Below are 27,834 nucleotides of genomic sequence, written 5' to 3'. Positions count from 1 at the left end.
TGAATTCTTTGCAAAGCTTCTGTTTGCTGATTTTAGAGACAGGTGACTCAAGAAAGACATGGAACCAACCTAAGTGTCTATCAACAGAGAAATGGATAAAGAAGATGTGATCTATATACACAATGGAATATTACTCAGCCATGAAAAATAATTAAATCATGCCATTTGCAGAGACATGGATGGACCCAGAGATTATCATATTAAGTGAAGTAAGTCAGACAAAGACAAATATCATGATATCATTTACATGTGGAATATAAAAGACGGTACAAATGAACTTGTTTACAAAACAGAAAGATTCACAGACATAGAAAATAAACTTATGGTTACCAAAGGTGGGGGGAATAAATTAGGAGTATGGGATTAACATATACATACCACTGTACATAAGATAGATAAACAACAAGGATTTACTGTATAGCACAGGGAACTATATTCAATATCCTGTAAAAAATTATAATGGAAAAGAATCAAAAAAATGAATATATATACATATATGTATAATCACTTTGCTGTACACCTGAAACTAACACAATATTGTAAATCAACTATACGTCACGTAAAAGAAAGGAAAGAAAAGAAAAGAAAGGGAAAAGGGAGGGAGGGAGGGAAACAAGGAAAGGAAGGGAAGGGAAGAGGAAGGAAGAAAAAAGGGAAGGGAAGGGAAGGGAAGAAAATCAAGGAAAACCCTGAAGAAATTCTGCTTGGACTACCCTGACAGAATCAAGGGTAAGATTAAGGGCTCTTCAGTAAATGAAAAGAGATTTGCTTCAAGGCATAGTTGCTGCATGTTAGCCTGTTTGAGATTATCCACTGGAGACACTCCAGTCTTTGGGGAGGTTGGAGGACAAGGTGAAGGAAACCACCGGGCACCAAGTAAGCACCTTGACGTATATATAGTACAACAGCTGGAGATTATAAAGTAATATCATAGATCATTGGAGCTCAGAAAGCATTGACTCCAAAGTCATTTCAAGGAAAAAAACTGAGACCCAGAAGGACCGCTCAGGTGTGTGAGGCGCCCGGCCAGTTAGCCAAAGGAACTGAGCGAATAACTCACTTTAAAATACAGATAACGTAAATGTGATGTCATAGTTTCCATTGGAAAAAACTGATGAGCCATAAACATTATTTCAACCTGTTTGCAAGGCTGTTATAAGGAAGGAACACGCAGTAGTAAGGGTTGTCCAAACATGCAGGCCATTTAGTGCTTCAAAAGTTAAGACTCTCCTTTCTTTCCATAACACTCAATGGATACTGACGTTCAACCTGTGTATCTTCTATTAGCAAAAGCCCATTTCATTGGCCCAGAAGAAATCCTGCGATCAATCGTGTATTAATGTAGAAGTGGTATAACCCGGCAAGTGGGCCGGGGGAATTAGTGACTGGGCGTATGAGAAAGACTTCTTGGAGGCTATCACTATTTTTTTTCTCCGAAAGATTATAAATTGTAAGTGGGAAAAGTTATTTTCTTGTAATACTCTACCTAGTCTCAGGAGTTGATAGAAGAGGATACCTTTTCTAACATCAGAAGATGCTAAGCCAAAAGGCAGTTACCTTAAACGTCGTCTTCTAAAGCCAAGTTGCTAAGAACTTCCACCTCCAACTTTAATAAGGTGGTTTATTATTAAATGTCCGAGAACAGAAAAAGCCACCTGAAGAGAAAACCTTTCCCCTGGAGCTCTTCCAAGATGCAGGGTCACCCGGGGTTCAGGCCCTCCCATCAGAATCATGCTCCCTGGAAAGAGTCAGCAGGTCCTGCAGCCACCAGTTACCAAGGGCTGTGAGGCGGGTTTCCAGCTGCTAAAGGCAGGGAGGCAAACCCAAAGGGAAAGCAGTCAGGCTCTAGAAAATGCCTCAGGGGGTCATCCAACAGCTCTGCCCACAATTCTTTTCACCCAAGCTACACTGGTCATCAATTATCAAGTCTGTTTCCTGACCCACTAGCCGGAGGCACGGACGCAGCACCTTTTCCTTGCCACGGTGGCCTAGTACGGAATCTCTGGGGTAGCTGACTGTTGCAGTCAAAGTCTGTGCTTCCTTTACACCCTCCGGTCCAGCGGCAGCTCAAACCACGCCTCCTGCAGGCCCTGCAGCTCCAGCCCTGACAGGCACCTCTGTTTCCACGCAGAGACCACAGGCTGTCACAGCAGTGACGAGAACTGGGGGTGTCAGCCCTCCTCTAACCGCTTTACATGCAGCACCTTATTTAATCCTTCCAAGAACCCTGACAGACGGGCACTCAAGGGACTTACCAGGTCGCACAACTGTCCAGCTACGAAGCAGGGGTCCAACGCAGGTGGCCTGGGGTGGAAGCCGGAACTTCTCCGAGGCACCTTCCCAGGTCAGACAGCCCCGCTCCATCACCCCGTTCTCCACCTGGCGGATCTGAGGCGGACCCCAGGGCCAGCTTATCCGTCTCTGTGGTGGTGAGCGTTAATGTGTCCAGGGCCCAGTCAAGCAGCAGGAGGACCCAGGAGGTGGGGGGTGGGCGGGAGGCAGCTGCCACCCCCAGGGAGGAGGACAGAAAGGGCAGGGCTCCTGGGGCCTATTTGCAAAGAAGGAGGAGAGAGCCGGCAGAGGATGTGGGTGTGATACTCGGCCCTGAGCCGATGGAGGCGCTACGTCCCGGAAGAGCGGTTTTTGGAGAATTCCAGCTGCTGAAAACGGATCGGGCTCCTCCAAATCAGAAACACCCGGGTGGAGTCTGAGCCTTTAGGAGCTGCCTGCTGCACCCTGATGAACCTCATCAGGACCGCAAGAGACCTGATGACTCCACCACTTGGAGGCAGTGGTGAGGCAAAGACCAAGGCTTAAACCTCCCAATTGCAACTTTGAGACCCTTCATCAGACCTCTTGATCCTTCACAGAACTCTCATCCAGGCCGTTAACAAAAATTTTGTTTCCACCCAATTTTAATTCATTACAAGCTACGTTTCCAGTCTCTTCTCCCAATAAAAGACGCTGTAGCAGCTTTCGTGCTCACCCCAGCATTCACTCCCGTCAATCAAGAAAGGAAAAGGTTGCGTTTCCCTGGTGGCGCAGTGGTTGAGAGTCCGCCTGCCGATGCAGGGGACTCGGGTTCGTGCCCCGGTCCGGGAGGATCCCACGTGCCGCGGAGCGGCTGGGCCCGGTGAGCCATGGCCGCCGGGCCTGCGCGTCCGGAGCCTGTGCTCCGCAACGGGAGAGGCCATAACAGTGAGAGGCCCGCGTACCGCAAAAAAAAAAAAAGAAAAGAAAGTTAAAGATGGAACCTCCCTGTCAGTCTGGTGGTTAAGACTCCCCACTTCCAATGCAAGGGGCTCGGGTTCCATCCCTAGTCAGGGAACTAAGATCCCACATGCCAATAAATAAATAAACAAATAAATAAATAAAATCCCTAAGAAAAGAAAGAAAGGAAAAGGTACCACTGGGACCCACCCCCTCCCCACATGTGAGTCAGTGAGATCAGTGCTCAGGAAAGCTCTGCTGCTCTCTGCCATCAAAACAAACACTTTAAAAAGCAACCAAGAGTCAGACCTAGAATGGGATTTTAAAGATTAAAACCTTTATGCCTTTAAAGGTTTATGCCTTTAACTCTAAGTATGCTGTTTTAACAATAAAATCAAACACAAAATTGAGGGTTTTCGGAACCTGTAACATATAACACTTCCTCCGCCACCTATGTCCTGAGCAGCTGATTCTCTAAAGACATTTCAAAGAGCAATAGACAGACACACAATGTTTATGAGTGGAGGTCTCATAGACCCAGAGCAAATATTTACAGCTGATTCATAAACTTCTTAAACCCATAAACATTTTATCCAGGAAACTCTGACAGCCTCTTTTCTCTGCATCGGAACTGGTCAGAGGTATCTCCCCACGATGTCATGCAAGCAGACTGTGAAAAGCTACTAAGGAAATGTCACAGCTCAGAAGAAGGCGGGAGTGTTCTTTAGTGGCGACCCAATTCTAGAACACAGAGAGCTGTGTATGTGACTGGAATCGTTCATGTTAACTAGAAAAAGAATACTCAAAGTGGGAGTGCAAACGACTTTACAGTGAAAAATGGAATCAACACAGGACTCATTACCTTTTTTTAAGTCATCAGATCTTGGGTTGTAGAATGTAACAAGCTGAAATAAGACTAATCTTGCAGAGGAGAATATTAAACCTGTCACCAGCACCCAGTCAAGGAATAGACAATCAGCAGGTTCAGAATGAATGAAATCTTACAGGGCACCTTCTTGTGCGCTAGACATATTTTTTTAAGTGGATAGAGGAAGGAAGAAGACATTCAATCTTTGTCATTTTAACTGCTGATAGTCGGTTGGTAGGATCAGAGGTTTAGAAAATGTTTCCACTGTGAGTACATTAAACAGACACAGAATACTGATAAAACTCAGAAAGGACTAGCCAACATCAATCCTAGGTCTGAGTTCACAGCTGCAGGACTACACCTGGGGGTGGGGTGGGGGGGGCAGGGCAGGGGACAGACACCGGAACACAAGGTCCTAGAGGGTGTCTCGGCCACCCAGACCCCAGAGGGCCACAGAGACTTTCCAGAAAAAACTAAACACCCCATCTCCTAGCTAGGGGAGGCAACAAGTATTCAAAAGAGACTTTCAAAAGGGGAGGAGGAGAAATATTATTGAGTCACACTGAACTAGTCCCCAGCTGGAAGAGTAAGAGATCCAGATTTTTCTACTAAGAATGTTGACTCCTTTCCTTCCCAAATAGAAGAGCCCATGGGACTCTGGTTAAATACTCCTAGTCCAAAAAAAAAAAAAAAAAAAAATCAAGCCCACATTTCCAGTGTAATTCTTTTACTCGGTAGCTTGCCCCGTCTAAATGTGCAATGCCACTTTATCAGCAGACTTCATCAGCAAATTACATTTAGCTGGCCTGGAAAAAGAATGTCAAGGAATCTACTGATCACTATGTCAGCATACTATTTTGCTTGCTTTTATCACCAGCAAGCAAATTGCAATTGGAGAAACCGAGCACTCCAGGAATCCAGTCTGGGTCCCCTTCCTTCTCTGTGGCCAGTAACAGGGCCGCCCCAGGCTGTCTGCCGGCGAGGCCCCGGTGCCCCCCAGGAGGAGGAGGAATTTTACATGCTGCCTATTTCACTGACAGGACGCGAGTGTCAGTCATGGACCCCAACACTCTTTGAGCCTTCCTTAGGCAAAGAGGCACAAGTGAAAAATAAAAAAGCTGTTCATACGAGTCACTTGTTTTAAGCTGAAGTTTCTAGTGCAGCCAAGTGGACCATCATGCGAGGGATGGCAGCAGCTGGGGGTGAGGGGGTAGACCTCAGCAGCACAAGATGCGTACACCCCCAGGGCAACCACATTAGACTCCATCCTATAGCCCCAAAACTTTGGCAGAGAAGAGCCAGAGTATAGCTGCTTCTCAGGGAGATGCAGTTGTGTGTCACATGACACATGGGGACTGGAGAGGGACGGGGGACAAGTGGAGGAGAGGACAAGAAGGAATCTGGGCTGCGTCTGGTCCCATAAAGTGTGGGGTGGTAGGGGCAGGGGAAGTGTGCTCACAGGAACACGTATGTATGAGGGTAACGTCTCCCTGCACCGAACGGCAGGGACAGCCTAGCGTTTCAGAGCTTCGAGATGCTTGAGATGAAATCCTGGCTGGAACACAAGAGCCAAGTGACTCTTGTCATCCGATGTTTCCTCATCTATAAAACGGGGCTAATAAAAGCAGCTGTCTCACTGGGCTGCAGAAGGATGAAGGGACCCAACACGTGGGAAGTACTTAAGAGAGTGCCTGCCAGACAGTTGGAACTTGGGACCACAAACCTCTCCTCGCGCACCTGCCAGCCAACTTAGAAGCAGCTGCAGGCTGTCTGTGCCTTCTCTGTTTCATCCAACACATGAATCTCATCTGGAAACTTCTGGGGAAAAGAACCTTGGCACCAAGATGCCATCCAGCCTTAAGCATGTCACAGCGGGTCCCAGAACCAAATAGCCCCACAACCAATTCCAGACAGAAACTATTTTACTGATGAACCGGTTAAAAGGAAACTCCTAGGAAAAATCAACTACTTGAAGACTCATACTTGAGTCTGTTAACATCTCAATGTTCCAAACTAGATTCGAGTTTCTACAAGTCGGCCTCTGCTCGCCACGAAGATTTCGATCCTGCCTTAAATCCGTTTCCTCTCTAGGCAACCCGTCTTTGTAGCACCATCTAAATGCCTCCTCACCACACAAGGACATAGGGCAATTCCAAGGAGAAAGGACAGGTTAGGCATATAGGAAAAAAAAAAAAAGTGAGTCAGGACCAAGATCTGAAAAATGTTAGGATCATTTAGAGGTAATTTAGAGCTACTATTTCTACTAAAGATCTTAACTCCTTGGATGATGCGGGCTGCCCCACACAAGAGCAAGAACTAACCACGTGTGTTGGATAAGTTTTCCCCACTGTACACAGTTTTCCCCTCGCTGAAGATGTGCCGAACCTGACGCTCATGCTTTCCCAGTCATGGAATCACCCCCAAAAGAAAGTCAGTACAAATAATATTCCCAACACCATATTATTATTAATGGGTTCAGGATCTACTCATGCTTGAGTTATACCGCAGCTGCATGACAATGAAAACTCAACACACGGTTGGCTTTGAAACAGCTTTGAAAACACACCGCTGAAAACAACGCAATAACATGCATCAGATGTGTGCCCGACAAAAATACAATAAAAGCTCAGTGACTCCAAAAGCCGGAAGATAACCTCACTTAGCAAATGTAATAAAGACTTTTTAAAAGTATATTTGTACTTAAATAAAAGTAGAATAATTAGGATGAACCTTCAGCTATGAGGCTATGCTCTCTCTGAAAGAGAATTTCCACATTTCCATTGGGAGACAAAGGCTCAGCTCTGCTTTTAGGAGAAGTTTTCTCACTCCTACTTTATGTACAGAAAAACACAAGTGGGGAGAACTAAGCCAATTTTGAAACAGGTACTAACATCTTTCAACATAGTTAGGCAATTATTTCAGGGTTTTCCAGATTTTTTTGCAGATAAAAAGATAATTCCAGGTTCAGATTTGAGAAACATAATCTGAGAAACTCAATGATATCAAGCAATCTGTAATCCTGTCATTGCCTGGTCTCATCAAAATGCAAAGACACATCTCATAACTTTTGGATGGTGGTCAAATCGCCCAGTGAGTTAGTGCTCTTTTTGTTTACATGAATTCACCACAGCAAACGTTTACGATTCAGAGTGCTGAGCTGTCCTTGTATAATTTGCTGTTCTGAAAATAATGCAATCCTTTCTTTTTAAAAAATTATCTTTTTAAAATAAACTATCATGTAAGTAGTTAATAGTTACATTTATAAATTCTTTGGTTAAACATGAAATTCAATCAAAGATTGCTTTTGCTTTGTTTGGGATTTCGTACAAGGATAAATATTTTAGTGCAAATTCACATGACCTAAATACTTTCACGTCATGCACTTTTCTGAAAGATTCCTTCCAGGTTTTCAAAAGGTCTTAGGGCGAGTTCGCTGGCAGTCCGGTGGTTAGGACTTGGCGCTTTTACTGCCGTGGTCTGGGTTCAATCCCTGGACGGGGGCGCACTAAGACCCCACAAGCCTCAAGGTGCAGCCAAAAAGAAAAGAAAGGGTCTTGGGAAGGGGCATCCGATGCTTGGGCAGATCCTCTTGCCCTCTCTTTCCGGGCTCATGGGGGAAAATCCTATCTCCCACACCTCCCTTGCAGTGGCAGAAACACGCAGCTGGAGGCGGAGTCAAGAAGGCTATTAGGAGGACGCAGAATTCGCGTCTCCTCACAACTAGGGCGCCTAGCAGGCACCAGTGGGGCCCACGGACACCTAAGGGGACGGGAAGAACCCCCAGTGACCAGGTAGGATGCGGGGCCTCGGGGGAGTGAAGGGGGAGGAGAAAGGAGGCGGGACGGGACTGGGGCCCCTGAGGGGCGGCTGGGGGAGGGGAAGGGATCCCACGCCGGAAGGGGGGAACTGGGGAACCCCTGGGAGGGCAGAGGATCAAAAGGGAGCGTGGCCAGGTTTCCCCTGCCCACTTGGGCCCCCAGGAACCTGCTGAGATTGCCGGGCCTGATCCTCTGCCCACCGAGGCCCCCTCCAGCCGCGTGGGTCCTGAGGGAGGGGGAGGGAGGGAAGGGGTAGCAAAAGTAAAGGCTGGAAACCCGGACCGGCACCCCTGAGGGGCGGCTGAGGGAGGGGAGGAGTTCCCACACCCAGCGGGACCCACCCACGGTTAGGGATCCAGCGGCGACAGGGGAGACCCTGGGGGAGACAGTGGAGGAGGGCCGCGAAGGAACAGAAGGGAACGGGGCCAGTGCTTTCCCTGTCCACTTAGGCACCGGGAAGGCTGTTGGGCTCCCGGGCCTAATCCTCTGTCCTTGGAGCCTCCCTCCTGCCGCACCCCTACACCCCCACCCAGAGCCCCACCTCTACACTCTGAGACGCCCTCCAATGCGCTGGGCCTAAACCCCATCCACACACCCTTGCCCAGGGCCCTACCTCCAAACTCCGGCACGCCACACTCCAGAGGCCCCGCTTTCCACATGCTGCCTCTCCCCTTCCGCACAGGTCCTAAGCGGAGGCCCGGCCCCAAGTCACCCGGCTTAGGCCCCACCCCCAGGGCCTTTTCCAGCTCCACGGGGTCCTGAGCCAAGGCCCCGCCCCATGCTCCAACACCACCCCCACGCGCACAGGTCCAGCCCCACCCTAAACCCCGCCCCTGCCTAAGTTCCGCCCCTGCCTAAACTCCACCCCCATAGCCAAGGCTTTTTTTCTTTTCTTTTCTTTTTTCCTCTTTTAGATTCGGGTTCTGTTTTACCTTGTTGATTCATTGTTGTTGATTCTTTTATTTTATTCTTTATACTTCGTTATTGTTCTCTCCTTTGAGCTTGTTTCCCCCCCACCCTTTTTTTTTTCCTTTTTCTGTTATGGTTTTATTTTACCTTGCTGCAGTTGTTTGAATTATAGTTTTATTTTTCCTAATATATTTTTTATCTTTCTAATTTTATTTTCTTTTTTATTCTTTGATATTGTACTGCTCCTTTTTTTCTTTCTTTCTTCCTTTGCTTTTTTTTTTTTTTTTTAACCATTCCATGAAGCTTGCATGATCTTGGTTCCCAGGCCAGAGGTTGGGCCCGAGCTCCTGTAGTGGGAGCTCCGAGTCCAAACCGCTGGACTAACAGAGAACCTCAGACCCCAAGGAATATCAATCGGATTGAGGCCGCCTGGAGGTTCTCATCTCAGCACCAAGACCCAGCTCTGTCCAACTGACTGCAGACTCCAGTGCTGGATGTCTCAGGCCAAATAACCAGTAAGACAGGAATACAGCACCACTCATCAAAAAGAGAAAAAAGGGCTTCCCTCGTGGCGCAGTGGTTGAGAGTCCGCCTGCCGATGCAGGGGGCATGGGTTCGTGCCCCGGTCTGGGAAGATCCCACATGCATGGAGTGGCTGGGCCCGTGAGCCATGGCCACTGAGCCCGAGCATCCGGAGCCTGTGCTCTGCAACGGGAGAGGCCACAACAGTGAGAGGCCCGTGTAACGCAAAAAAAAAAAAAAAAAGAGAGAAAAAAAATGAAACGACAAAAAAATATGTTACAAACGAAAGAGGAAGGTAAAAACCTACAAGACCAAGTAAACGAAGATGAAATAGGCACCCCAGCTGAAAAAGAATTCAGAGTAATGATAGTAAAGATGATCCAAAATCTCGGAAACAGAATGAAGAAAATACAAGAAACATTTAACAAGGATCTAGAAGAACTAAAGAGCAAACAAACAGTGATGAACAACACAATTACTGAAATTAAATACTCTAGAAGGAATCAAAAACAGAATAACTGAGGCAGACCAACGGATAAATGAGCTGGAAGATAAAATGGTGGAAATAACTGCCAGGGAGCAGAACAAAGAAAAAAGAATGAAAAGAATTGAGGACAGTCTCAGAGATCTCTGGGACAACATTAAACACACCAACATTCAAATTATAGCAGTCCCAGAAGAAGAAGAGAAAAAGAAAGGGTCTTAGAAAATATTTGAAGAGATTATAGTTGAAAACATCCCTAATATGGGAAAGGAAATACTCAGTCAAGTCCAGGAAGCACAGAGAGGACCATACAGCATAAACCAAAAGAGAAACAGGCCAAGACACATATTAATCAAACAATCAAAAATTAAATACAAAGAAAAAATATTAAAGGCAGCAAGGGAAAAGCAATAAATAACATACAAGGGACTCCCCATAAGGTTAAAAGCTGATTTTTCAGCAGAAACACTGCAAGCCGGAAGGGAGTGGCAGGACATATTTAAAGTGATGAAAGGGAAAAACGTACAACCAAGATTACTCTACCCAGCAAGGATTTCATTCAGATTTTATGGAGAAATTAAAACGTTTACAGATAAGAAAAAGTTAAGAGAATTCAGCACAACCAAACCACCTTTACAACGAATGCTAAAGGAACTTCTCTAGGCAGGAAACACAAGAGAAGCAAAACACCTACAATAACAAACCCGAAACAATTAAGAAAATGGTAATAGGAACATACATATTGATAATTACCTTATGTGTAAACGGATTAAATGCTCCAAACAAAAGACATAGACTGGCTGAATGGATACAAAAACAAGACCCATATGTATGCTGTCTACAAGAGATCCACTCCAGACCTAGGGACACATACAGACCGAAAGTGAGGGGATGGAAAAAGATATTCCATGCAAATGGAAATCAAAAGAAAGCTGGAGTAGCAATTCTCATATCAGACAAAACAGACTTTGAAATAAAGACTATTACAATAGACAAAGAAGGACACTGCATAATGATCAAGGGATCAATCCAAGAAGAAGATATAACAATTGGAAATATTTATGCACCCAACATAGGAGCACCTCAGTACATAAGGCAAATGCTAACAGCCATGAAATGGGAAATCCACAGTAACACAATAATGGTAGGAGATTTTAACACCCTACATTCACCAAAGGACAGATCATCCAAAATGAAAATAAATAAGGAAACACAAGCTTTAAATGACACATTAAACAAAATGGACTTAATTGATATTTATAGGACATCTCATCCAAAAACAACAGAATACACTTTCTTCTCAAGTGCTCATGGAACAGTCTCCAGATAGACTATATCAACGGTCACAAATCAAGCCCTGGTAAATTTAAGAAAATTGAAATCATATCAATTATCTTTTCCGAGCACAATGCTATGAGACTACATATCAATTACAGGAAAAAAACTATAAACAAACACATGGAGGCTAAACAATATGCTACTAAATAACTAAGAGATCACTGAAGAAATCAAAGAGGAAATCAAAAAATACCTAGAAACAAATGACAATGAAAACACGACAACCCAAAACCTATGGGAGGCAGCAAAAGCAGTTCTAAGAGGGAAGTTTATAGTAATATAATCCTACCTCAAGAAACAAGAAACATCTCAAATAAACAACCTAAACTTACACCTAAAACAATTAAAGCAAGAAGAACCAAAAAAACCCAAAGTTAGGAGAAGGAAAGAAATCATAAAGGTCAGATCAGAAATAAATGAAAAAGAAATGAAGGAAACAATAGCGAAGATCAATAAAACTAAAAGCTGGTTCTTTGAGAAGATAAACAAAATTCATGAACGATTAGCCAGATTCATCAAGGAAAAAAAGGGAAAAGACTCAAATCAGCAGAATTTGAAAGAAAAAGTAACAACTGATACTGCAGAAATACAAAGGATCATGAGAGATTACAACAAGCAACTCTATGCCAATAAAATGAACAACCTGGAAGAAGTGGACAAATTCTTACAAAAGAACAACCTACCGAGACTGAACCAGGAAGAAATAGAAAATATAAACAGACCAATCACAAGCACTGAAATTGAAACTGTGATTAAAAATCTTCCAACAAACAAAAGCCCAGGACCAGATGGCTTCACAGGCAAATTCCATCAAACATTTAGGGAAGAGCTAACACCTATCCTTCTCAAACTCTTCCAAAATATAGCAGAGGGAGGAACACTCCCAAACTCATTCTACGAGGCCAACATCACGCTGATACCAAAACCAGACAAAGATGTCACAAAAAAGGAAAACTACAGGCCAATATCACTGATGAACATAGATGCAAAAATCCTCAACAAAATACTCGCAAACAGAATCCAACTGCACATTAAAACTATCATACACCATGATTAAGTGGGGTTTATTCCAGGAATGCAAGGATTCTTCAATATATGCAAATCAATCAATGTGATACACCATATTAACAAATTGAAGGAGAAAAACCATATGATCATCTCAATAGATGCAGAAAAAGCTTTTGACAAAATTCAACACCATTTAATGATAAAAACTCTCCAGAAAGTAGGCATAGAGGGAACTTACCTCAACATAATAAAGGCCATATATGACAAACCTACAGCCCACGTCATTCTCAATGGTGAAAAACTGAAACCATTTCCACTAAGATCAGGAACAAGACAAGGTTGCCCACTCTCAGCACTATTATTCAACATAGTTTTGGAAGTTTTAGCCACAGCAATCAGAGAAGAAAAAGAAATAAAAGGAATCCATATTGGAAAAGAAGAAGTAAAACTGTCACTGTTTGCAGGTGACATGGTACTACACATAGAGAATCCTAAAGATGCTACCATAAAACTAGTAGAGCTAATCAATGAATTTTGTAAAGTAGCAGGATATAAAATTAATGCACAGAAATCTCTTGCATTCGTATACACAAATGATGAAAAATCTGGAAAAGAAATTAAGGAAACACTCCCATTTACCACTGCAACAAAAACAATAAAATACCTAGAAATAAACCTACCTAAGGAGAAAAAAGACCTGTATGCAGAAAACTATAAGACACTAATGAAAGAAATTAAAGATGAGACAAACAGATTGAGAGATATACCATGTCCTTGGATTGGAAGAATCAACATTGTGAAAATGACTATACTACCCAAAGAAATCTACAGATTCAATTATACAATGGAGAAAAGACAGTCTCTTCAATAAGTGGTGCTGGGAAAACTGGACAACTACATTTAAAAGAATGAAATTAGAGCACTTCCTAACACAATACACAAAAAAAAAAACTCAAAATGGATTACAGACCTAAATGTAAGGCTAGACACTATAAAACTCTTAGAAGAAGACATAGGCAGAACACTCTATGACATAAATCACAGCAAGATCCTTTTGGACCCACCTCCTAGAGAAATGGAAATAAAAACAAAAATAAACAAATGGAACCAAAAGAAACTTAAAAGCTTTTACACACCAAAGGAAACCATAAACAAGACGAAAAGACAACCCTCAGAATGGGAGAAAATATTTGCAAATGAAGCAACTGACAAAGGATTAATCTCCAAAATATATAAGCAGAGCTCGTGCAGCTCAATATCAAAAAAACAAACAACCTATCCAAAAATGGGCAGAAGACCTAAACAGACATTTCTCCAAAGAAGATATACAGATTGCAAACAAACACATGAAAAGATGCTCAACATCACTAATCATCAGAGAAATGCAAATCAAAACTACAGTGAGGTATCACCTCACACTGGTCAGAATGTCCAACATCAAAAAATCGACAAACAATAAACGCTGGAAAGGGTGTGGAGAAAAGGGAACCCTCTCGCACTGTTGGTGGGAATGTAAATTGATACAGCCACTATGGAGAACAGTATGGAGGTTCCTTAAAAAACTAAAAATAGAACTACCATATGATCCAGCAAGCCCACTACTGGGCATATACCTAGAGTAAACCATAATTCAAAAAGACACGTGCACCCCAATGTTCATTGCAGCACTATTTACAGTAGCCAAGTCATGGAAGCAACCTAAATGCCCATCGACAGACGAATGGATAAAGAAGATGTGGTACATATATACAATGGAATATTACTCAGCCATAAAAAGGAACGAAACTGAGTCATTTGTTGAGACGTGGATGGACCTAGAGACTGTCATACAGAGTGAAGTAAGTCAGAAACAGAAAAACAAATATCGTATGTATTACTCAGCCATAAAAAGAAACAAAATTGAGTTATTTGTAGTGAGGGGGATGGACCTAGAGACTGTCATACAGAGTGAAGTAAGTCAGAAAGAGAAAAACAAAGACCATATGCTAACACATATATATGGAATCTAAAAAGAAAAATGGTCCTGACGAACCTAGGGGTAGGACAGAAATAAAGACACAGATGTAGAGAATGTACTTGAGGACATGGGGAGGGGGAAGGGTAAGCTGGGACGAAGTGAAAGAGTAACATTGACATATATACAGTACCAGATGTAAAGTAGATAGCTAGTGGGGAAGCAGCGGCACAGCACAAGGAGATCAGCTCAGTGCTTTGCAACCACCTAGAGGGGTGGGATAAGGAGAGTGGGAGGGAGACGCAAGAGGGAGGGGATATGGGGATACACGTATGCATATAGCTGATTTACTTTGTTATACAGCAGAAAATAACACAACACTGTAAAACAATTATACTCCAATAAAGATGTTAAGAAAAAAAAAAAAAAGAAACACACAACTGATTCTGGTCAAGAGGTTCTGAGCAAAAGCCTCTTCTGTGCTAGAGTATTTAATTGCTGATTCAAGACCCTGCAGCCCTGCTCATCCCCTACAGGGACAAACCTGGAAGCACCATGTTGAGATGGCAGCCCTATAAGAGGGTGTGGGATGACTCGTGGGACAGAGCATCCACTGACTGTGCTCCAACAGTGTGAACCATTTATAAACATTTACTGCATTAAGCCATGGAGTTGTTTTTTTTTATTGGAGTATAGTTGATTTACAATGTTGTGTTAGTTTCTGCTGTACAGCAAAGTGACTCAGTTATACATATATTCTTTTTCAGATTCTTTTCCATTATGGTTTATTACAGGATACTGAATATAGTTCCCTGTGCTATACAGTCGATCCTTGTTGTTTATCTGTTTTATATATAGTAGTGTGTATCTGTTAATCCCAAACTCCTAATTTATCCCTCCCCCTTTCCCCTTTGGTAACCATAAGTTTGTTTTCTGTGTCTTTGAGTGTTTCTATTTTGTAAGTAAGTTCATTTGTACTATTTTTTTTTTTTTTTTTTTTTGTGGCATGCGGGCCTCCCTCTGCCGTGGCCTCTCCTGTTGCGGAGCACAGGCTCCGGACGCGCAGGCTCAGCGGCCATGGCTCACGGGCCCAGCCGCTCCGCGGCATGTGGGATCCTCCCAGACCGGGGCGCGAACCCGGTTCCCCTGCATCGGCAGGCAGACGCGCAACCACTGCGCCACCAGGGAAGCCCCATTTGTACTATTTTTAATGCTACATACAAGTGATATAATATGATATTTGTTTTTCTCTGACTTACTTTACTTAGTATGATAATCTTCAGGTCCACCCATGTTGCTGCAAATGGCATTATTTCATTCTTTTTTATGGCTGAGTAATATTCCACTGTATATATGTACCACATCTCCTTTACCCATTAATCTGTCAATGGACATTTAGGTTGCTTCCACGTCTTGGCTATTGTAAATAGTGCAGCTGTGAACATTAGGGTGCATGTATCTTTTCGAATTATAGTTTTGTCCAGGTATATGGCCAGGAGTGGGATTGCAGGATCATAAAGCCATTGAGTTTTTGAAGTGATGGGTCACCTCACTATAATGTAGCCCACTGTGCCCAGTATTTCTAACCAAATTTTGCATAACTTTCGAGCTGCTATATGCTTATAAACATGCCCGCAAGTCCCAGGAACAGGTAGTACGTGAGGTCTAGAATGCTGCCCCAATATTTTCTAAACATTTTCAGGAAGATATTGGTCAAGACATGAGTAATATTCCACTGTATATATGTACCACATCTCCTTTACCCATTAATCTGTCAATGGACATTTAGGTTGCTTCCACGTCTTGGCTATTGTAAATAGTGCAGCTGTGAACATTAGGGTGCATGTATCTTTTCGAATTATAGTTTTGTCCAGGTATATGGCCAGGAGTGGGATTGCAGGATCATAAAGCCATTGAGTTTTTGAAGTGATGGGTCACCTCACTATAATGTAGCCCACTGTGCCCAGTATTTCTAACCAAATTTTGCATAACTTTCGAGCTGCTATATGCTTATAAACATGCCCGCAAGTCCCAGGAACAGGTAGTACGTGAGGTCTAGAATGCTGCCCCAATATTTTCTAAACATTTTCAGGAAGATATTGGTCAAGACATCAAAAGGCCAAATGCATTTAGAAAACAAAATCGCACCTGAATCAAGATCTCCATTACGGTCAGCTGAGCTCTGATGTTTTTCCAAGGGTGAAGACGAAGGGTCCTGCATGCTGGAAACTGACACGCTGTTCTCCATTCTTAACAACTATGGATCGTCCTCTCTTAATTCATCCTGAGGAAGAGTTACCTAAGGGCAACCAACAACAACAGAAATCAGAGCACTGTAATTGTATTCACTCGTTTTTCAACTCTCCAAAAAATAACGGTGTCCCATCAGAGCTGCTACCGTTTCATTACAACAGGCAAAATGCAATGTCATGTAACAGAAAATACTAGGATTGAAGACTAAAGAGCACATATCCACACAAGGTCAACAACAAGGTCACAGCACAGCAGAAGCATCCACTTTCTACAGGTCATCATCACCACTAAGATGGACACACTTTTCACCAATAAATAGAATCGATGTGCCAACCCCCAATCTACCTTGGCAGCGTTGGCAAGACATTCCACCACCCTGCTTCTCCCTCCTCTCTCGCTGGATGCTGCGAAGCAGGAACCTGCCCCCCACCCCAGCATCCCCACACACAGGTAAGGTGTCTGTGGTCTCACAGGTGATTCGTTACCAAAACCAGTTAAAGAATCAATGCTTGCAAATAACGTGCTTTTTAACCAACTGGACTTTTCCTGTAATAACATGGCTATTCCACACTTACATTCTGATAGAGTGGGTGGAAAAACAAGTAAAATTACAGCCGGTTCTCACAGAACCCTACGATCGAGTTTGTGTACATCACAGCCCATGAAATACCCACAGTCATTACTAAGGGTCAGCCACTCAGGACTGGTTTGCCAAAATAAGGACCCGATTCCTGCATTTCACTCTGCAGGTGGGAGTAGGCACTGCAGGGTTTCATTCCAGGAAGCGAAATGATCAGGTTTGTTTCAGAAAAATCATTTGGGCAGCTGCATGCCAGACAGATGGACAGACAAGGGGAGGCTGAATGGAAACAGACTAAAAACAGAAACATGCCAAGTGGTAGGGCATCCCATGATTAAGACAAAAACTGAGAAATTACTACATAGTAGTTTGTAGCTCCTAATCCCCTACCCCATCCCCTCTCCCCACTGGAAACCACTGGTTTGTTCTCTATGTTGGTGAGTCTCCTTCTGTTTTGTTATATCACTTTGTCTATTATATTTTTTAGATTCCATATATAAGTGGTAACATACAGTATTTGTCTTTCTCTGTCTGACATATTTCACTAAGCATAATACCCTCCAGGTCCACCCATGTTGTTGCAAATAGCAAAATATCATTCTTTTTCATGGCTGAGTAATATTCCATTATATATCTATTTTAAAGCCATACGTGGCTAGCAGCTGCCGTAGTGAACAGCTAGACCACTGCCTAGGCAGGCAGGAGTTTATTACATTTGAGTTTGGAACATGTCCTAAATCATCACCAATTCTTGGCTCTCTTGAAGGTTGTAGTACAGCGAGCTAGTTAAAAGAGAACATAGGAATTTTAAAATCTAAGGAACTTCGAAAGGAGACTGAGCAGTTTCTCCATAATATTCCACAAATCTTTCATCACAATCTTCCTATGTAGTAGGCTTTCAGAGAATGTGCTGGTTTTCATCAATTTCAAAAGAGAAATAGTCTTAGCAGCTAAGTTATGTCATACTATTATTGCTTTTTTCATTCATTTACAAATTCAAGAAAATCATTCCACCTCAAAAGGTAACCAGGCAGAAAGTTTTTCTTCAAGGAAAAATCTATAAACCTAACTATTAGTAAATCAGTCAAGCCCTTATTAAGGGAGGAAAAAAATTTGCTTTTCTCAAGTTTTTAAGATTCCTATTGATTCAACTCTATCCATCTGCCTCTAACTAGATACTATAAAAAGGTAATTGGTGACTATAAAATAAGATCAATTTAAATGCACCAGACCCATCATTTCAAATAGAAGTCAAAAGCAACGACATAAATACCAAAAACCCACATTATTCTATAAGGGCAAGTGACAAGGCTCTGTCTACTCCCAGGTTGCAAAGTGTATTTATTTTGGCAAATGACATGTCACCGTTTGCTTTCTTGGCAATGTTTACTTTTTGCCTTCCCATAAAAGGTATACAACTTTGTACTCTCTGTAGAAGTCTTGCAAAATAAAATTACAAACGAACAAAGTAAAATCACTTGTAATTCTAACACCCAGGGATAATCTCTTTTATTTTTATAGTATCTCCTCCTGATAGCTTCTCTGTGGGTTGTTTTTTTTTTTTACTTCATATGGAATTTAGAATTTTAATTCATTTTCCATTTAAACATCACATAGAAAGCATTTTCCCCACATCATTAAAATTCTTTGAAAACATGACTTGAAATGATTGTATGACTTTTATTATAATATGAACAGGTTATTTATTTACCATTCCCCTACTGCTGGCCATTAAGTTGTTATTTTTATTTTTCACCATTATGAACACTGTACAATGCATTCTCACATACCTCACATCCTTTCCACATTTTAACTTTGTTGGTATTTTTTATGGATTTTTAAGAGCTCTACGTTATCTTATCCCACAAAACTCTTGCAGATATTTTCCCCAATTCTCCCTTTAGTGGGTCCTTCTGATATACATACGGAACGTGAGCTGTTTTTTGTAACTTAGTCCAATCCATAATTCACTTTATTTCTTCTAAAAACTGTATTCCTAAAATGTCCTCCCCCATTGTAAGATACCAGAAGTTTAACTTCCCTAGGGTTTCAAGTTTTACATTTACCTTTTTAACATATGTCCCCATATGTTTATGCTCAAATACTTTGTGCGGTACAGTTCTGAGCTGACCACCTCCCGCAGTTAATAATCCATTCCTACCCCATTGGGTTTTTAATACCCTGTCTTTACCATCCATGAAATTCTTACATGTACAAGACTGTGTTTCTATGCACCAAACTTTCCTTTGATTTTGAGAAAAGTCAGCAAAATAGGAACTATGACTACGGTTTATACATTCCCCCATCCTTAGTTCAGCAATCACTGAACTTGGGGCCATTTAAGGTAGGTTTATAAAGGGGTGACATGGTTTTGCATGGCCTGGGAACCCAGACTCATGGCTTGATCATCACACGGCATTCTACTGTGCACAGAATGTACCAGAACCTGCACACAGGTAGAAATGACTGTGCAACAGAGGCTGTTAAACGTCTCCCACCCCAAATTTCCGTTTCCTCCTTTGTCTGCAGGGAGGACTAACTAGTTAACCAAAATAAACACTGCTGGGCCATCCTCGAAGTTGCATGTGGTCGCACCACTCTGTTCTGGCCAGTGGGAAGTTTGCGGAGTGAATGAGTTCAACCAGAAGGTCACACCTTTTGGTGGAGGGGTGGGCCTTTACCAGTTACCCCCAGAGCCACCTGACATCACACAGAGGAAGGCCCCACTGATGGCAGAGCTTGGTTCTGCCATCAGCTGCAGACGATTACTTCAAGAGAAATAAGCTTCTATCTTGTTTACACGGCTCTATCTGACGGTCCCTGATACACAGCCAATCCCAAATCTCAACAAATACACCCGAGAAGGACCATGCTCCTTTGTAATAAGCTTGTAATTAGGTTGCTTGGACTGTACTCTAGAACTCAGAGTGTTCTCTAAGTTTTTCATCAATAATGCCAAAGGCTGCCTCTGGTTTATTCCGCACACCACCCCCAAAAAAGTTGCAGTTCACATTAAATCCTGACCAAGGTGCTTAAACCTCGAGGAGAATGAGGTCTGTAGGAAATGAAAAAGGATCCCCACGCAGTGGGGACTCACCCCCATGAGCCTAACTTCTAAAGAAGTCGGGGGTCAGCATTGCCTTTAATGTCATCGACTATTTCAGTGGTTCTCAAAATATAAGGAACAGCAGAATCACCTGGAGGGCGTATCAAAACTCAGACTGCTGGGGCCCCTGCCCAGAGCTTCTGCTTCAGTAGATCTTGGATAATGCCTAGTCATCTGGTATCTCTAATAAGTTCCCAGGTGATGCTGATGGCTGCTGGTCCAAGGACCACACTCTAAGAACCACTGAGTATTAAAGGAAGATTTTTGCCTCGGTTGTTTAGAGAGAGAAAAATAGTTCCTCATCAAAATATATCTATCGTTAAGTACAGTAGAGAACATAATATTTCTGCAAAGTCATTTAAATGTGGGGAGAAGAAGGTTGGGTTTTGTAGAAATGGTTTTGCATTAAATAACGTGCATTAGTTTTGCATTGTAAATCATTTTCCTTATAGAATACCTGTTCTCTGAATTCCATTGTTTTGCAAAGTCAAGATTTGCTTTACCATCTGCCTGAAGTCAGGTGAGCTTGTTGTCCGTAAAAGTTCGATAAGAGTTACAGTACCAAGAACTTATTGTGTTGATTGTTCATGGCAGAGCCATTCTCTTCATGCAGCAAAGTATCTGGACAAATTCTTTTTTCCCAGACTCAGTTTTCTCAAAAGTCGAGAGGAGATTGGATCACATCATCTCTAGGAACTCTTTGTGTTAGGTCCCTCATGCCTAGCAGATATTTTCACCAGCTTTGTTGAGGTATAACAGACTAGCAGATGATTTTTTATATCAGCTATGTCTGAATATAATTTCAAAAGCCAAATATTCTACAAGGCTTGTACATGATGCACCCCTCCCCCCCAAAAAAAAACCAAAAAAACAGCAGTCTCCTGCCCTTCTCCTCCTTGAGGCAATCACTTCCACCTCTTTCAGTGGATTGTTTTGGCATTCATCTCATCTCTGAATAACAGCTTATTAATAATTATTAATATTAATTATTATTATTAACATAATTGATTGTGTTATTAATATTAATAACAATTAATAACTTATTAATTGTTCAGTTTTTGTCTTTATCAGGTGATACTCTATCACTCACATCACCTATCTCTTTTCATATATATATGTGTGTGTGTGTGTGTGTGTGTGTACGTGTATATATATATATACATACATCCTCCTAATACATATGATCCCATTACTATGGCTCTATAAAGACATTACAGCAGATCCATGTGGTGTACTATGATTACTTTTCCTTTCTCACACAAGTTTTCTCTGGAGTTAATGATGGCCTTGTTTTTTCCATGCCCTTAGCTTTCTACATACTTTTCACCCCTTCAAAGCCAATTTTTCCATTAACTGTCTAAATCTCTCGATAAACTGAGATATATAGGTATTTTCTTAATTTCATCTTGAAGTAATTTCTACCGAGGCTTTCTGTTCTGTTCTAATCTAGACTAACTGCCTTCTATGCCTGGTAGCAGGTGTTATCCTGAGATCTTGCTTCACTTCTTTTATGAGATTCTCCTCCTATTCTGTGTCCCAGGTCTTCCTCACTTAGTTTTTTCCTGCCTTTTGATGGAGCACATTCTTCAAAAGGTTCCTAAGAAAGGACTTGGGTAGAAACATGTGCAGCCTTGCATAAAAATGTCTTTAACCTGTTCTCACGTTTTAACCCATAGTTTAGGTGGGTAAAAAATATTCTTTACCATATGATCCAGCAATCCCACTCCTCAAGCATATATCTGGAAAAGACAAAACTATAATTTGGAAAAGATACATGCACCCCAATGTTCGTGGCAGCACTATTTACAATAGCCAAGACATGGAAGCAGCCTAAATGTCCATCGACAGATGAATGGACAATGGAGATGTGGTACATATATATAATGGAATACTACTCAGCCACAAAAAAGAAAATGAAATTATGTCATTTGCAGCAACATGAATGGGCCCAGTGACTATCATACTGTATGAAGTAAGTCAGAAAGAGAAAGGAAAATATCATATCACTTATATGTGGAATTTTTTTAAATGATGCAAATGAACTTATTTACAAAACAGAAACAGACTCACAGACATAGGAAAAAAACGGTTATCAAAGGGGAAGCAGGGGGAGAGATAAATTAGGAGTTTGGGATTAACAGATACACACTACTATATACAAAATAGATAAACCACAAGGACCTACTGTATAGCACAGGGAACTGTATTCAATATCCTGTGATAATCTATAATGGAAAAGAATCTTAAAATATATATAAATATATATATATGAATCACTTTGCTGTACACCTGAAACTAACACAACATTGCAATCACCTATATGTCAATTAAAAAATCCTAAACTGGAAAAACATCCTCTCTTAGAATTTTGAGGGTTTCCCACATTGTCTTCCAGCTTCCACTGTTGAGAAGTCTGGTCCCATCCTAATTACCAGATCCTCTGATGTTCTGAAATTTCACAATGAGGTACCAAATGGTCATCTACTTGTGGCTTGGGGGCTCTGAATGACTTCCTTCAAGATTGGAAACTATTCTTCAGTTCCAGGATATTTCCTGGAATTACTGCCAATTTCCTCCCCTCCGTTTTCTCTGTTCTTTCATTCTAATATTCATTCCAATCTTGAATCTTGTTAATCTCCCTCATTTTCCCTTTGATGCCCCTTTACTCTTTAATCGACCATCTAGGGTATTTCCTTGAATTCCTCTTCTAGCTCTTCCATGGAGTTTTACAATCTAATTTCAAGAGGCTCTCTTTAATTCTTTGAATATTCCCTTTTTCCATCCTACCTTGTTCCATAGATGCAAAATCTTCTATTATATCCCTGAGGCCATTCATGATTTTTTTTTTTTTGTAAGATGTTTCTTCTCTCCTTTGTAAGAGCAGGTATTTTTCTTCCTTGCTTAGTTTGGGTCTCTACTGTTTTATATTAGCTGCCTTCCTCAGAAGTCTGGTAATACTTTGTGGTTTCTCATGTTTATGAGTGGGGAATGAAAAGGCTGACTGGCCTCTCAGGGCGCACGGGTGAAGACTGTACACCTTGGGAACCACTGCACAGAGACCCAGCTGCGTCCTTCCCAAAGGAAACCCCAATGTGTCTTTAAGTCTTTGCTCTCAGGTTGGTCAAATTACACAGAGGAGGATTCTCCCATATGCTAACAAGAGGGCTGGGGGCTGGGGGCAGGGGCGGGGGTGGGGGGGTCCCGCCTACTGACACTGGTTTAGAAGGGAACATCCCAGAAACACAGTCATTTTCTTCCCTGCAGTGCAGGCTCTGAGAAACAAGATCTCCCTCCTAAATCCACAACATAAAAAGCTGTGCAGCCCCAATTTCAGATCTCCAGACGTGTGTCAATAAATTTTCTCCTTTCCCTAAGCTAGTGCTAGTACCCCATTTTTCTCCTTGATTTCTTTATTAGACGTGATAAATGTTAAACTATCATTGTGCAACTAGACTTTGAAACCAAGATTCTCAAAGTTCAGGTGAAGAAGTGAAACTTTACATTGGATTAATGAAGATACCTTAGCATTAGAAATCATTCTTCTCTCCATTCATCCAAAGGCAAGGTCCAAAGACGTACTACTCAGAAGAACTCACTCCAGTGAGCGTTATTTTAATACCAATGAAAGAAATGTTGCACTTCTTTTCAAGTTACCCAATTATCCAGTCCTTTCAAAGGGACCTGCCTTAAACTAGTTCAAGGAACGGGCAATTTTCCTACCGATGAACATGCTTACAGTTTCAAGCTTGCTACTCAGAAACGCGAAAAAAATGTTTGCAGTTGTTTTGTTTTTGTTTTTGTTTTTTTTTGTGGTATGCGGGCCTCCCTCTGTTGCGGCCTCTCCCGCTGCGGAGCACAGGCTCCGGACGCGCAGGCCCAGCGGCCATGGCTCACGGGCCCAGCCGCTCCGCGGCACGTGGGATCTTCCCGGACCGGGGCGCGAACCCGGTTCCCCTGCATCGGCAGGCGGACACGCAACCACTGTGCCACCAGGGGAAGCCCAGTTGTTTTGTTTTTTATGTGACCCTGAAGAGAGAATCTTCCCCAAACTGAAAATTAAAAGTGAAGGCCTAAACTAAAAGCTTATGGAATTCCAGACATACTCTAGCTGCCCTTGGAAACCTAACATGTCTAAATCACAGAGAAAACTGCCTCATTTCACACTCCAGGAATTTCAAAATGAGCACAGGACACCTAATCTGAGCTAAGACCTTTCCAAACATTTCCATCAAAATGGAAAATCTCAGAGGATTCTGAAGGATGCACAACCCAAGTTGTGACCAAAACCTGATCTCTGAAAATCACTGCTTCCATTTCCCTAAGAAGCAACATGCAAGTAACAGCCTGGGATCACAAGAGTCTCTGCAAGTACCATATTTGTAAATGGCTTTGAAGATGCAAAGAGGGGTTAAGCACCCAGGCACTTATCAAGGAAGGCTTCCTTCTATTTACACGCACCCTGTCACGCAGATCACTCTGTTAAGAATGCATGAAGCTCAGCTCTCCCCACTCTCACCAGCCAACACAGCCTCTCTCAGAAGAGACAGGCCTTCCTGATTCCATCATCAAGGGAGACGAACTGATTCTCTGGGGCAGAAGGTTCATGGAATTTGGCCATCCACCATATGCTCAGAGCTCGATTTACCTTGATTAGGACCACCATCTCCTGGCCATTTTGCAACTGGTTTTCATTGGGTTTTCACTCTAAATAGATTGAAATCTGACACAAACTGCTGCCCCAGCATAAGAAATGCTAATTTTTCACATCCCGATTCATACCTCCGTCCTAGGAAATAAGATATGTAGGGGATAAGAGGAGGTTGAGGAATAAATACCAGGGCTGGCGGTGGCCTACGATTCCCACAATAGCAAATTGTGTCCTCTGATTCATGGTTTTAACTGTCACCTCTTAACCTCCCAACCAAACGGCAAGTGTATCACTCCAGACTGAGCAAAATCGGTCGTTCAAAAGCGGGCGTGCGAAAAATGAGAAAATGAGCCTTCCAAGTTACTCGCTCAAGAGAAGAGAACACCTAATCAAGCTGCAGACTAGCTGTGCCCCATCCTGGAAGTTCATTGATTTATTTATTAACTATTTACCTATGAATTACTTATGTATGATTCACTACTTATTTACTGTCAAGATGGCGGAGGCCTTGAAAGACCCAATTAAATCTACTATACAATCAGTCTTTGCATCAAGGTAGTGACACAGGGTTTCTTCCACCAGAAATTTACTGCCAAGCCACAAAGGTAAACACCAACCTTAGGTGTGCTTATGACTGACATGAAATACTTGACACAGAAGAGCCTGGTTGTAGGACCTTATCAAAGAAGCATGACGTTTCAGAATTAACGCAGACATTTAGCGCTAACATCCTGGACAACCGCCAAACATAGGATTTCCCCGCCACCTACAAATATTAAGAGGAATGAATTACAGCATCGAACCAAGGCTGTAACAAAGCTAAGTAACCTCATATTCTACAGGAGAATTGCATCTCACATTACACACGTGTGCATATGAGTCATTTTAGGGAAGCTAGCCCATGTGTTGTATGTACAGTCATGAGAACTCAAGAAGTAAAGAAATCTTACAAAGGACCCTTCTGTAAGCTAGACATGCATAGATAACATCTAATCATCAGTACCTAATTTTCTGAGGGGATTTTTATGAATCAGATGACTTCGAGCAAGACAGATGCAGAGCAGTGATGCTTTGGGGATACCACGCAGTCATCCTGCCATCAACTAAGACACCGACGATGAAAAGTACCAATCAGGACTCTGCAAGCCCACCTCTGAAGGATGCAGCCAGAGAGTCACCGGGCCTGCAGGGTTCTGCGATGGAGCTGAAGACTCATGAAAGAACTGAAGAGCATTTCAGGTGCTGACTTTAAGCCATAGCTACATATCCATAAAACTGGGCACCACTCACATGGTATCAGTGATATCATTTAAATGCAGAAAGGAAATGTACTACAGTAATAAGATAGTAAATAATGAGATAGTAATAAGTGGAGCCCATCCAACTGCAAATCGTTATGCAAAGTCAATAATAACACCCTAATTTACTTTGGTTATAAAGAACTTGGGAAATGTAACAAACCCTACAGAAGACTGCAGAAGATCTGGTTTTACCTCATAATGTAACCATCACTAAGCAGAATGTACTCTTGGCCTTTTTAACTGCAACAACAAGCAACACTGTTCTCATCTGCAAAACACAGGGACTGTTCTAGAAGCCTCCTAAAGTCTCCCCTCCCACGCAAACATTTCAGGAAATCTGGGTTTTCCCAGACCTTCCTGGTTAAAAGTGTATGTAGTAGGAGAGAACAATATAGCATCCGCTCCAACGGAATAAAGACTCAAAAAAGGAAACAGTCACCACGGTCTAAACTGGATCCCAAAAGCTTTCGTAAAAGAGGGGGGTCGGGTCCCCAATGCCCAGCTGGCTACTCAAAGTGTACAATCTGCTACACTGCCCAAAGCTGCTCTAGTTCACAGTGCAGGGATGAAAAGGGGAAGAGGGCAGTCTGCATTTTGCAGCTGGCTGGGAAGAATAAAGCATATTGAAGGTTAAAGTTTTAAAGACAATAAATGACAAGGAGCAAAACTCAAGGCTCCAAACATTCTGTTACCCTACTTAGAGCCACTCTCTGGCCTCCAAGCAGAACATCAAATAACACAGAAAACCAGGGCTGGTAGGTTTGATTCCAGAGTTGGCTGTTTTTAGTAAGAGTGCTGTGGACTGCTGGAGACCAAGGTAGAGGGGAGCAGAGAAAAACGAGTTGCTCCATAACCATCAGCCTTTATTAAAATGATGGCATCCGGGGGGGTGAGATGAACTGGGAGATTGGGGTTGACATATATACCCGAATATGTATAAAATAGGTAACTAATAAGACACCTGCTATATAGCACAGGGAACTCCACTTTGCTGTACAGTAAAAAACTAACACAACATTGTAAAACAACTCTACCCCAATAAAAAGTAAATAAATAAATGATGGCATCCAGCTGTTCACATCTCCTTCCCTGAAATCGGGGAGCACATCTGGCAGGGGTTCAATCCATTAGGCGTGTGGCCCTGAAGGATCTTGGAAATTGTCAGCTTCAGTATGAAGCATCACCAGCTATGTTCTGCATAACTTTCTGTTCTGTTTCGTTAGCACACTGAGGTTGATGCTTCTTGGAAGACTCTGGGCCTGGCTGACAGACTCCTCCCAGGGCTCTACTCAGCTAAAAGAGCCCTCTCCCTGTCACCTGCCACCGGATAAATATCTGAAAAATCAACCCCCAAAACACAAAAAACAAAAATCAAAAAACCTGGGACGTAAGTCTCTCCAACCCACATCTTTTTATCTTCTGGGGCTTTAAAAAGGCTCTTCTTAATTAGGCCACGTGGAAAATTAAGGCTGAGAACTGAGAATAAGATGGACAAAGACAAAATATGCAGGATGAGGCCTGCAGCATTCAAAAAGGACCAAAATCAGGCTGACGGGTCAGTGGAAATCTTAGCAAATCGATCTGGGCAAAATGAGCACAACAGGGTCCAACCATTAGCCTGCAACAAAGAGCTAGAGGTTGGGGTGGTGATTTTACATCTGTGGTTTGTATGTTTACAAATAAAAGATGATGCATTATGAACGAATAACTATGCTTAGAAGCAGGTGAACTTTAACCTAGTGAGTTAATATCAACCATGTTAATTAAGAAAACAAGTGGGATGCCTGGAACAGTAAACATCTGCACTCTGGATCTCTTAACATCATCTTCAAGAC

General features: G+C 42.4%; 1 protein-coding gene across 1 annotated transcript in view; it reads right to left on the bottom strand.

Annotated features, from left to right (window-relative positions):
- SFMBT2 (Scm like with four mbt domains 2) overlaps positions 1-27,834 on the bottom strand; it is a 216,486-nt gene that overhangs the window by 179,759 nt on the left and 8,893 nt on the right. Inside the window, 1 exon segment of the mRNA XM_007126577.4 lies at positions 16,260-16,410. Coding sequence (XP_007126639.3) covers positions 16,260-16,359 — 100 coding nt within the window. The 5' untranslated portion in view covers positions 16,360-16,410.

This window comes from Physeter macrocephalus, chromosome 11 (assembly GCF_002837175.3).
Source record: "Physeter macrocephalus isolate SW-GA chromosome 11, ASM283717v5, whole genome shotgun sequence".
Classification (NCBI taxonomy): domain Eukaryota; kingdom Metazoa; phylum Chordata; class Mammalia; order Artiodactyla; family Physeteridae; genus Physeter; species Physeter macrocephalus.
This window is presented reverse-complemented; position numbering and strand designations above follow the sequence as displayed.